The sequence below is a fragment of the Chlorocebus sabaeus genome, chromosome 22, assembly GCF_047675955.1.
Source record: "Chlorocebus sabaeus isolate Y175 chromosome 22, mChlSab1.0.hap1, whole genome shotgun sequence".
Lineage (NCBI taxonomy): Eukaryota > Metazoa > Chordata > Mammalia > Primates > Cercopithecidae > Chlorocebus > Chlorocebus sabaeus.
Genome location: NC_132925.1, coordinates 90,860,120 through 90,872,700, shown reverse-complemented (window position 1 = coordinate 90,872,700; position 12,581 = coordinate 90,860,120). Strand labels below are relative to the sequence as shown.

General features: G+C 44.8%; 1 protein-coding gene across 8 annotated transcripts in view; it reads left to right on the top strand.

Moving 5' to 3' along the window:
• ARIH2 (ariadne RBR E3 ubiquitin protein ligase 2) overlaps positions 1 to 12,581 on the top strand; it is a 69,883-nt gene that overhangs the window by 37,670 nt on the left and 19,632 nt on the right. For 7 of the 8 annotated variants that reach the window (XM_073010222.1, XM_073010229.1, XM_073010224.1 and 4 more), the window contains 3 exons: positions 6,089 to 6,156; positions 9,770 to 9,833; positions 12,307 to 12,457. In XM_073010222.1, coding sequence (XP_072866323.1) covers positions 6,089 to 6,156; positions 9,770 to 9,833; positions 12,307 to 12,457 — 283 coding nt within the window. The remainder of the gene's footprint in view (positions 1 to 6,088; positions 6,157 to 9,769; positions 9,834 to 12,306; positions 12,458 to 12,581) is intronic. The other variant, XM_073010228.1, reaches the window with a different exon arrangement.

Below are 12,581 nucleotides of genomic sequence, written 5' to 3'. Positions count from 1 at the left end.
TGGTGTGAATATTAATTCATTTCTTAGAAAGCTCAGCTGTTGTCACTCAGACAGATTTTTGCCTTTAATCTGGCTTAATATTGTTTAGAAGATTTGTCTTGGCCCTTCCGCCAGGAGGCCAAGATGGCTCAAGGTGGCAACTGGTTCTTCTGGAAAACTGCTGGGGAGTTGAGATGGGGTTTCAGTCAGTTCTCTCTTGTGACCCAAATCAGGCAGAAGGTGGCCTCCTTGCTGAGACTACCTTTTTAGAATATATTTTTTTAGAGTATAATTTTCTCATTGTTTTTCTCCATCTCTGTGCTACTTTTGCCCAGAGGGCTCTGGGGAATCTGGCTTTCCTATAGATCCTTCCTGGTGTCCATTACTGGATGAGGTGCAGTGACACTACATTTTCCCTTTAATTAGTGGTCTCAGAATTTCATCAGATTCATAGTAGATTTTTGAGGGAGAGAGTCTCCAATCTTCTATGTAGTATCAACCTAATACAGGTAATTGTCTTCTTTACTTTTTTTTTTTTCTTTTTTTTTGAGACAGAGTCTCACTCTTTCTCCCAGACTGGAGTGCATGGTACCATGTCGGCTCACTGCAACCTCCATCTCCTGGGTTCAAGCGATTCTCCTGCCTCAACTTCCAAATAGCTAGGATTACAGGCGCCCACCACGACACTCAGCTAATTTTTATATTTTTAGTAGAGACGGGGTTTCACCATGTTGGCCAGGCTGGTCTTGAACTCCTGACCTCAGGTGATCAGCCTGTCTCTGCCTCCCAAAGTGCTGGGATTACAGAAGGGAGCCACTACGCCCGGCCCTTTTTTTTTTTTTTTTTTTTTTTTTAAGAGACGGGGTTTTGCTGTGTTGCCAGACTGGCTGTGGTGTCAAACTCCTGGGCTGAACAATTCTGCCGCCTCAGCCTCCTGAGTAGCTAGAACCACAGGCATGAACCACTGTGCCTGGCAGTCACCTCCACCTTGATGTGGGGGTCCCAGTAGTGCCTCTTACAGAAGGCTGCTGGGAGATGCATAGAGCTGACGTGTGTGTGTGTGTTTATTTATTTTTTTCAGATGGAGTCTTGTTCTATCACGCAGGCTGGAGTGCAGTGGCACAATCTCAGCTCACTGCAACCTCCACCTCCCGGGCTCAAGCGATTCTTCTTCCTCAGCCTCCTGATTTCCCAAGTAGTTGGGATTACAGGTGCCTGCCAGTATGCCCGGCTAATTTTTGTGTTTTTATTAGAGACAGGGTTTTACCATGTTGGCCACAACTTAGCTGGTCTCTAACTCTTGATGTCAAGTGATCTGCCAGCCTCGGCCTCCCAAAGTGCTGGGATTATAGGCACGAGCCACCGTGCCTACCCTATCCTATATGTATTGATGTACTCTTGGCTGTTGCCATTAAAAGAATAGATTTACACCTCTCCACTGTCCATTTTATAAAGTGGTAGGCCTATCTCCCTTCCAATTATTTGTTCTCACCAGAATTCAGCTCTGCTGGGGTATTCTGAGTTGGTCATTAGCAGACTTATAGTCATCAGGAAATTCTTGGCTTCAGTAGAGGGTTATGTTGTTATCTGTAGGTGAGCTTTACCTAGTGTGTTAATTCTGAGGCTTCATTGTGGCTGTTAGTGCTGTTGAAATCAAGAGATCAGTGTTAAACTTTCTTGACCTTTCTAATGAAACAGCAAAATTTTATTTTAAATCCACAGGTTAAAGACATATCATTTAAATAATGAGCATTTGTTGAGTGGCTACTCAGTGTGCCATCTGTTTCTGGGCTTTGTGGATCTGTAAGTCAACCTGACCCCTGTTCTTAGCATAAAGTGCCCAGCTGTAGTGAAAAAAAGGTGGCAGCTATTGGACATGGTCAGAATTCCTCTGAGTTTCCTAGGTGGCGTAGTATCTTTGCTAGGACTTGGTGGTCATGCATAATGAGACATGTAGAAGTCAGAACAGAAAGCATGGTGTAAGGCTGATTGAGCCTCTCTGGGTATGAGAAGAAAGAAAAGGTTCCAGCAAGGAGTTCATCTAAAGCAGTATCACTCCATGGTGTTTTTTTGTTTGTTTGTTTGTTTTTTGTTTTTGTTTTTTTTGAGACGGAGTCTTGCTCTGCTGTCGCCCAGGCTGGAATACAGTGACGTGATCTCAGCTCACTGCAACCTCCGCCTCCTGGGTTCAAGCGATTCGCCTGCCTCAACTTCCCAAGTAACTGGGACTACAGGCGCCCACTACCACACAGCTAATTTTTGTATTTTTAGTAGCGACGGGATGTCACTGTATTAGCCAAGCTGGTCTTGATCTCCTGACCTTGTGATCCACCCGCCTCGGCCTTCCAAAGTGCTGGAATTACAGGTGTGAGCCACTGCACCTGGCCCCACTTCATGTTTTTTAAAACTATTTGAGGGGTAAACTGACCTAGATTGGAAACAGCAGGTCAAAACTCCTGTGCTGCAGGAGTATCACTCGAGACCAGGAGTTTGAGACCAGCCTGAGCAATATAATGAGCTCTTCTCTGTAACAGCAACAACAGATTAGCTGGGGGTGGTGGTATGGGCTTGTAGTCTTAGTGTCTTGGGAGGCTGAGGTGAGAGTATTGCTCGAACCCAGGAGTTCTTGGTTACAGTGAGCAATGATCATGCCACTGCATTCCAACCTGTACAACAAAACAAGACCCTGTCTGTGAAAAACAGAACAAAAAACCCTTGTGCTCATCAGTAGTAGGATCGTGTCTGTGAACAGCCACCGTACTGTCGCCTGGACAACACAGCCTCATCTCTATTTTAAAAAATAGGCTGGGCACGGTGGCTCATGCCTCTAATCCCAGCACTTTGGGAGTCTGAGGCTGGTGGATCATGAGGTCAGGAGTTCAAGACCAGCCTGGCCAAGATGGTGAAACCCCGTCTCTACTAAAACTACAAAAATTGGCCGGGTGCGGTGGCTCACGCCTGTAATCCCAGCACTTTGGGAGGCCGAGGCGGGCGGATCACGAGGTCAGGAGATCGAGACCACCCTGGCTAACACGGTGAAACCCCATCTCTACTGAAAAATACAAAAGAAAAATTAGCTGGGCGTGGTGGCGCCTGTAGTCCCAGCTACTTGGGAGACTGAGGCAGGAGAATGGTGCGAACCTGGGAGGTGGAACTTGCAGTGAGCCGAGATTGCACCACTGCACTCCAGCCTGGGCAACAGAGAGAGACGCCTTCTCAAAAAAAAAAAAAAAAGATTGATGTGGTGGCAGGCGCCTGTAATCCCAGCTACTTGGGAGGCTGAGGCAGAGAATTGCTTGAATCTGGGAGGCGGAGGTTGCAGTAAGTCAAGATCGTACCACTGCACTCCAGCCAGGGTGACAGAGGGAGACTCTGTCTCAAAAAAAAAAAAGGGCTGGGCTCAGTGGCTCACACCTGTAATCTTTGCACTTTGGGAGGCCGAGGCAGGCAGATTGTTTGCGCTTAGGAGTTCAGCAGTAAACTAGGCAACATGGAGAAACCATGTCTCTACAAAATTTTAAAAAATTGACTGGACGTGGTGGCTTGCACCTGTAGTCCCAGCTATTCAGGAGGCTGAGCTGGGAGTATCACTTGAGCCCAGGAAGTGGAGGTTGCAGTGAGCCGCGATCACGCCACTGCACTCTAGCCTGAGAAACATAGTGAGATCCTATCTCAAAAAATAATAATAATAAAATAGGCTGGGCGTGCTGACTCACACCTGTAATCCCAGCACTTTGGAAGGCCAAGGCGGGCAGATGACGAGGTCAGGAGATCAAGAGCATCCTGGCTAACACGGGGAAACTCTGTCTCTACTAAAACTATAAAAAATTAGCCCGGCATGGTGGCAAGTGCCTGTAGTCCCAGCTACTCGGGAGGCTGAGGCAGGAGAGTGGCGTGAACCCGGGAGGCGGAGCTTGCAGTGAGCTGAGATCGCACCACTGCACTCCAGCCCGGGCGACAGAGTGAGACTCCATCTCAAAAAATATATAATAATAATAATAATAATATAAAAAATAAATTAAAAAGCTATTTGTATCCAAAGGCTGTATTTCAGCAGTTGTTAAAGTTTAAACAAGATGTCTTGTCTCTCTTCTCATTTTGTGATAGTGGTCTTTTGGGGACGAATAGCTTTGTTGAGGATACCAGCCATAATTTGGGAAACCTAGGCCTAAAGTCTACATGGGCTTCTGCAAGAAAATACTGTGGCAGCATGCATGGGTCAGATGCCACTTACCTTGGAAGGAAAATAGGGACCCCCATCCTGAGCGAAGTAAGCTGTCTTGAGTCCTTGATTTTTCTCCAGATGTACCTGGACTATAGGACAGGAAGCACTCACTGATTCCATAGCCTTTGACACTCATTATATACTGGGATGTGCCCTTGTTTAGTAGGTGCTCACTTGTCTCCTTTCAGGAGTGACTCGAGTGCTAGAAGGAGGGATCATGTGGTGGTCACTGTGTGTCTTTCCTCTGCTGCAGTTCTTATCTGTGGACCAGGCACATACTACCTTACAGATCCATGGTAGCTCTTGTGTAAGGACTCAGTCCAGTGAGCAGACAATGTTCTATGTGTTTTCTTGTCACCCTAACTGTAAATATGCTCCTACTTTCTCCTTGCTTTAGTAGTACCCTCATGGTGTGTATTGCTTTCTCTGGGAAGCCTGATGATCTAAGGCTTCCAAACACATCCCAGTCTTCTGTGGTCTCACCCAAGTCTTGATACTTAGGGTGTTTTGTAACTAGCTTACGTCTCAATTACGACTATAACATGTAGATGCTTATATGCTGCTTTAACCTAACATTAAAATATGAGCTTCTAAGGTGGGTGAAGTGATATGCACCTGTAGTGCCCGAGAGGTTGAGGTGGAAGGATCACTTGAGCCCAGGAGTTCAAAGCTGTAGTGTGCTCTGATCATGCCTGTGAATAGCCTTATATTCCAGTCTAGACAACATAGCGCAGCTCATTATTTAAAAAACAAACAAAAAAAAGTGGCGGGGTGCAATGGGTCACACCTGTAATCCCAGCACTTTGGGAGACCAAGGTAGGCGGATAACCTGAGGTCAGGAGTTCAAGACCAGCCTGGCCAACATGGTGAAACCCTGTCTCTACTAAAGATACAAAAATTAGCTGGGCGTGGTAGCGCATGCCTGTAATCCCAGCTACTCGGGAGACTGAGGCAGGAGAATCACTTGAGCCTGGGAGACAGAGGTTGCAGTGAGCTGAGGTCAGCCAGTGCACTCCGGCCTGGGTGACAAAGACTGTCTCAAAAAAATAAAAAGAACATCTTTCTATGTCAATAAACTAAATCTTTTAAAATAACCACGTAGTAGTCCATTGCATAGATCTATCATATATTATTTAACTCATTTTTGTTGGATATTTAGGTTATTTCTAATTTTTTACTATTGTAAATAATCCTGTGGTAAACATATCCTCTGTCATTTCCTCAGGGAGACTTTACAGAAATAGAATTGCTAGCTCAACCACCTTCTAAGGTTCTTTAGTAGCTATAACCATGTGCTTTAAATGTCCCCTAAGAGCATATAGAGGCCAGAAAGGCTGCCCACAAATTTTGAAACTGTCCTTGCAACTAGGACTCATTGGCTGCTGGGAATTCAGTGATTTTAAACTGAGTTTTGGGTTTTTATGTTTTGTTGGTTGTTTTCTGGTGTTTCTATAGGGTTTATGCAAACCCAGACCTGGGGATTTTCTACAAGTAACAGGCCTTAATAGAGATGTGCTTCTGGTGTACAATCTCCTACAGCAGCTTGAGGGAACATATATGACATGAAGGAAACCCCAGCTCTGTTGTTTATGTTATTAATAGATGCTAGGTTGTTATTGTAAAATGAGTGTCTTTAAGTTTCAAATGAAATTAATTTTCTTGAAAGGTTTATTAATGAACACAAAGATCGAAAATCAAGAGATTCTTGAAATCACTAAGATTGTAAGAGTCTGAACTTAAAAGACAAAGCAGAGAACCAAGAGGAAGAATTTGGTAATCCAGTCTGGGCTTGGCATAGACATGAATGTATGCGGTTCTCAAAATGTGAAACACCTTAGAAGAAAATGCAATTATAATTCGATTTTTTTTCTTTCTTCTTTCTAGGTATCTCATTCAGTTGCTAAACTTATATTAGTTAATTTCCACTGGCAAGTTTCAGAGATATTGGACAGGTAAGGTATTTGGGGGAGGAGAGATAACATTGCCCATAGCTCTGCTCTCCATGGTGATTATTGTTTACATTTTGGACTGTATGCCAATATGCATGGTATATTTTTAAAACATTGGATTCTGTTTTCCATCCTCTTCTCTTAATATGTTGTGAACTTTCCCTATGTCTTCAGTATATTCTTCTACCCCCGTTTTATACTAGCACAGTATTCTATCGTAGATATTCCATGCTTTTTCCAAACCTCTGTTGTTGCACAGTGAAGTTAATTCAGATTTTCTTTCCCATTGTTAATTTTTAATCAGTGCGTTTCTAGGTAACACACGCCAACATCTTTTACTTCTTTTGGATATGTCAACTTGAGGATTGTATCATAGTACAAGTCATATTTCCTTTAGAAAATGTAGGCTGCTGGCCGTACGTGGTGGCTTACGCCTGTAATCTCAGCACTTTGGGAGGCTGAGGCGAGCGGATCACCTGAGGTCAGGAGTTGAAATCAGCCTGGCCACCATGGTGAAACCCTGTCTCTACTAAAAATATGAAAATTAACCTGGCGTGGTGGTGCACTCCTGTAGTCCCAGCTACTCAGAAGGCTGAGGCAACAGAATCGCTTAAACCCTGGAGGCGGAGGTTGCAGTGAGCCAAGATTGCGTCACTGCACTCCAGCCTGGTGGCAGAGTGAGACTCCGTCTCAAAAAAAAAAAAAAAATACAGGCTGCTTTACCACCCACCACCTCTACCAGCAGTGTATTTGAGTATTTCTTTCCACCTCCTCCAGAACTAGAGATCTTAAGGTACAGACCTTAGAGTCTCAAGATGTCTTTTTTTTTTTTTTTTTTTTTTTTTTTTTGAGACGGAGTCTGGCTCTGTCACCCAGGCTGGAGTGCAGTGGCCGGATCTCTGCTCACCGCAAGCTCCTCCTCCCGGGTTTACGCCATTCTCCTGCCTCAGCCTCCGGAGTAGCTGGGACTACAGGCGCCCGCCACCTCGCCCGGCTAGTTTTTTGTACTTTTTAGTAGAGACGGGGTTTCACCGTGTTAGCCAGGATGGTCTCGATCTCCTGACCTCGTGATCCGCCCGTCTCGGCCTCCCAAAGTGCTGGGATTACAGGCTTGAGCCACCGCGCCCGGCCAAGATGTCTTATAAGTTGTCAGGAAAAGGGACACCTCCTCCTCTGCATCCTCTGTAGGAATCTTTTATGCTCACCCTTGGAGGCATGTGCCCTTGTCTCGCACAGTGTTTCTCATCCTCAGCATTATTGACATTTTAGGCTAGATAACTCTTTGTTGTGGGGGCCTGATCTGTGAATTGTAGGATGTCTGGCAGCGTCCCTGGGCTCTATTCTGCCACACCTCTAAGTCCTTGGCAATCAGAATGTCTCCAAACATTGTCAAATAACTCGTGGGGAGCAAAATTCCCTCTGGTGAGAAGTACTTGTTACCATTCCTACTCTTTCACACTGCAGTAAATCTTCCTTTCTCATATGGTATGATTTTTTTTATTTTTTTGAGACAAAGTCTCACTCTGTCACCCAGGCTGGAGTGCAGTGGCACAACCTTGCCTCACTGCAACCTCTGCCTCCAGGGTTCAAGCAACTCTCCTGCCACAACCTACAAAGTAGCTGGGATTACCAGCACTTGCCACCACGCCTGGCTAATTCTTGTATTTTTAGTAGAATTTACAGAGGAAGGTCATGCTTTTCCTTCTCCAGGCTGAACACAACTGGGAAGGACATACCAGCTGGAACAGCTCAGCACAATCAGGAAAGAGCAAATGTGTTCCTGATTCACTGACTGCGCTCATCCTGTGTACTTGAGTTGGAATACATTTAGATGAAATTGCAGATGAACTTCTGCTGCCTTATTATTATACTACTGCCCAAAACTCGGGAACCACATAGGTTCTGGCAATAGGATATCTCTCACTGCCTAAACTCTTTCAGCATAACTCAGGAGTGGAGGTTTGGATGGCAAAAGAGACTTAAAAGACTAGTGTGGGAATTAGGAATAAAATGGGCCCCTCAATAAGGATAGTTGAGGGAAGCATTCTGACTAGGTAGAAATCACATAGATGAGACATAATTCTGTTCTGCTCCAATTCCTAATATCTTGGAAATTTGTTGACCTGGGCTTTGTGTGGCACTTTATTGCCACTTGATAATTCTGTTTAAATGGAAAATTATTGTAGGTGACTCCTACTGTCACAATTTTTCTGGAGTTAAATATAGAAAAGGAATTATTGGCTATAGCATACATTTATTTTTGCCTTTGCTAAATAATTCCAGGTTGTTTTCCAGAGTGATTTACCACTTTACATGCTCAGCAGTAGTATATAGGTATTCCTGATACTGTAAGACTTAAAGTTTTGCGATTTAGTGGCTGTAAATGGCATCTAATTGTTTCAATGTCCTGTATTATTAAGGAGGTTGAGAATCTTTCCATATATAATGGCCATTTTTGCTGCCTTCTCCTTTGAAATGCCTGTTAAGTCTTCTCCCCATTTTTTATTGAATTATGTTGTTCTTCCAAATGGATCCTTCCCCCTTCTCCCATGTCCAGTTCCTAGAACCAAATGGATTTTTAGGAGTTTTTGTTTACTCTGAATACTGATCCTTCACCAGAGATAGATAGATAGATAGATAGATAGATAGATAGATAGATAGATGTTTTTGTTTTTTCTGAATAGTAATCCTTTGCCAGTTATACGTGTGTGTGTGTGTGTGTGTGTATGTTTGTTGGTTTTTTTTTGGAGACAGAGCAAGACTCTTGCTCTGTCTCCCGGGCTGGTGCAGTCACTGCTCACTGCAACCTCCACCTCCCAGGTTCTAGCGATCCTCCTACTTCAGTCTCCCAAGTAGCTGGGATTACAGGCATGAGCCAGCACACCCGGATGGGGTTTCACTGTGTTGGCCAGGTTGGTCTCAAACTCCTGACCTCAAGTGATCTATCCACCTCGGCCTCCCAAAGTGCTAAGATTACAGGTGTGAGCCACTGCTCCCAGCCATATATATAGATTTTTTTTTTTCTTTTTGAGATAGAGTCTCGCTCTGTCTTGCAGGCTGGAGTGCAATAGCACAATCTCGACTCATTGCAACCTCTGCCTCCCAGGTTCAAGCGATTCTCTTGCCTCAGCCTCCCAAGTAGCTGGGGCTACAGGCATGTGTCACCATGCCCAGCTAATTTTTGTATTTTTAGTAGAAACGGGGTTTCATCATATTGGCCAGGCTGGTCTCAAACTCCTGACCTCAACTGATCTGCCCCCCTCGGCCTCCCAAAATGCTGGGATTACAGGCATGAGTCACAGCGCCTGGCCTAGAAGTTTATATATTGAATTATCTTCCAGCTTATGGCTTGGCTTTTGACTTTGGTATCTTCTGATGAATTGAGGTTCTTAAATGTAGCATAATTTATCAGGCTTTATATTTTTTATTATTCCTTTATATTTTGCATTTTCTGTCTTAAGGAAAAAAGTCTTTGTACTGAGATAAAAGGAAGCTTGGTTCTATGAGAAAGTAGAGACAAAGATGCTCTAAACATCTTTGTCTGTCCTGTTATTGTTCAGGGGTAAAAAATGTCTTTAGCTTCTGATTCCCTTCATTTCTGCTTTTTGTTTTGTAGATTCAAGTCCAATTCTGCTCAACTGCTTGTTGAGGCTCGAGTTCAGCCTAATCCATCAAAACATGTGAGTGTCTATTACTTGAATGAGGCTTCTCCTGATTGCACATGGTTCTTGCTTTGGCTTGCAGTGTCGTTAAGAGCTATCTTTGCTTGGGCAGGCGCGGTGGCCCACGTCTGTAATCCCAGCACTTTGGGAGGCCAAGGCGGGCGGATCACGAGGTCAGGAGATCAAGACCATCCTGGTTAACACGGTGAAATCCCGTCTCTACTAAAAATACAAAAAAAAAATTAGCCGGGCGTGGTGGCGGGTGCCTATAGTCCCAGCTACTCCGGAGGCTGAGGCAGGAGAATGGCGTGAACCTGGGAGGTAGAGCTTGCAGTGAGCCAAGATCTTGCCACTGCACTCCAGCCTGGACGACAAAGCAAGACTCTGTCTCAAAAAAAAAAAAGCTATCTTTGCTTTGTTTATAGTTCAACATGCCCACAGTATTTGTTCTAGTATTGACTTAAATCTTCTGTTACGGTTTGAAAAGTTTCCTTACAGTTAGGGACTAAATCATTGCCTGTCCTTTGGCCTTCTCCAGCCCCACCTTCCTCTCTGCACTTTCAGCCTGCACTGCATTCTTTCTGGGTGCCTTGGTGTTTCTGAGATTACCGCACATGTCTTCTATTCTGTTTGTGCCTTCCCTTCCTAGAATGTCCAGACTCTGTTTCCACCTTCGCTTAGAGAGAGGGAATTCACCTTTAAAGACCCCAGTCCGGCCAGGCACAGTGGCTCACGCCCATAATCCCAGCACTTTGGGAGGTCGAGGCGGGCGGATCACTTGAGGTCAGGAGTTCAAGACCAGCCTGGCAAACATGGTGAAACCCCATCTCTACTAAAAATACAAAAATTAGCCAGGCATGGCGTCTCATACCTGCAATCCTAGCTACTTGGGAGGCTGAGGCAAGAGAATCGCTTGAACGATTGAAGGCAGGGAGGTGGAGGTTGCACCACTTGGTGCAAGCCAAGATTGCACCACTGCACTCCAGCCTGGGTGACAGAGACTCCATCTAAAGGAAAAAAAAAAATCTAAGAATCTAAGCCACCTCTTTGACAAAGCCTTTCTCCTGGATCATTCCTCTGGAAACTCACCTAATTATATCTATAAACTTTTACACATGTGTTATAGTGATTAACTCATATTGTTTTACCACCCCTACCATAGAAGCTGTATTTTAATAATGCATAGCAATTTCCTGTGTATCTAGGAGCTAAACGAACATTTGTCAAATATTTTTTGAATGAGGGCCATGCTAAAAGAGATCTTGGAAGGCAGAATTGGGGCTCAGATCACCACATAATTTCTGCAGCCTCTTAAGACAAAGGTTTCCAGAAGCAAAATGGATAAACATGAGAATCCAGTTCTTTTCCTCAACTTGTTTTTTTATATTTCCAGTAAACTAAAAAGAAGCTAATGTTCTTGTAAGTGGACTTTTCCATTGGTTTGTGGTTTTAGCCAAGGTCCCCAGATTGTCTTTCTCTGCCAGTTTGTGTAGCATGATGTGGATTCTGGAGTACATGCTATACAGTTATTTGCACACATTCTAGAAGAGTTTCTTCCCTAGTAGGTGTCTCTACATCCCCCTGCCACCTCCCCATATTAATTACATGTGACATCTGGTGTATTAAGGATGAGTTGTAACTTGGTAAAGGCTGTAGTATTTTGTGGTTTGGACACATCGATATAGTGAAACCACTGTCCTTGACAAGTAAAATTACAATGTTGGCCGTTAGACGATTTATAGACTTATCCTCTAATAACCTTTGTGACTGGGTTTCTAGTAGTTGTGGGGCAACTCTGCTGTGCTTAACAGGGGTAGTTTACAAAACAAACCTGATAGCTTCTAAAAGAAGTTGGACTAAGTGACCTCTTAAGGACCTTGGTGGCCGGGCGCGGTGGCTCAAGCCTGTAATCCCAGCACTTTGGGAGGCCGAGGTGGGTGGATCACGAGGTCAGGAGGTCGAGACCATCCTGGCTAACATGGTGAAACCCCGTCTCTACTAAAAATAGAAAAAACTAGCCGGGCGTGGTGGCGGGCGCCTGTAGTCCCAGCTACTCAGAGGCTGAGGCGGGAGAATGGCGTGAACCCAGGAGGTGGAGCTTGCAGTGAGCCGAGATCGGGCCACTGCACTCCAGCCTGGGCCACACAGTGAGACTCCGTCTCAAAAAAAAAAAGGACCTTGGCAATTCTGAAACCCTGAGTTTTTCAGTCCGCCATTATAAACCACTGTAAGTTCTCATTTCAGCCTTCTTTCTGCCTCTGAATCCTGGTGATTTTGTAAGCCCAGCCCAGCTGCTACCTCCTTCAGGAAGCCTTCCTGTTGTATACTTTTAGCTTAGTACCCTTGGGACTCAGAGTCCACACATTGCAGTTGAGTGCTGATACTTGTTGCAGGGTAAGGATCACTTCCCATGCACCCGGCTGCATGAGGTACCCTTATGGCCTCCTGGACCTGACTCCTCTTTGGCTCATGTGGCTCTATTTCTCTCCAGGTTCCCACATCCCATCCCCCTCACCACTGTGCAGTGTGTATGCAGTTTGTGCGAAAGGAAAACCTACTCTCTTTGGCCTGTCAGCACCAGTTTTGCCGCAGCTGCTGGGAGCAGCACTGCTCAGTTCTCATCAAGGACGGCGTGGGCGTGGGTGAGTCTGCCACAGAACTTATAAAAAGCTGGCATTGTTTATCTTTGACTCTGCTTTTTCATGTACTCAAGTAAACTGAGTATTTTCTTCTGAGCCTGATTGAGATTTTTATCATCAGAACTAA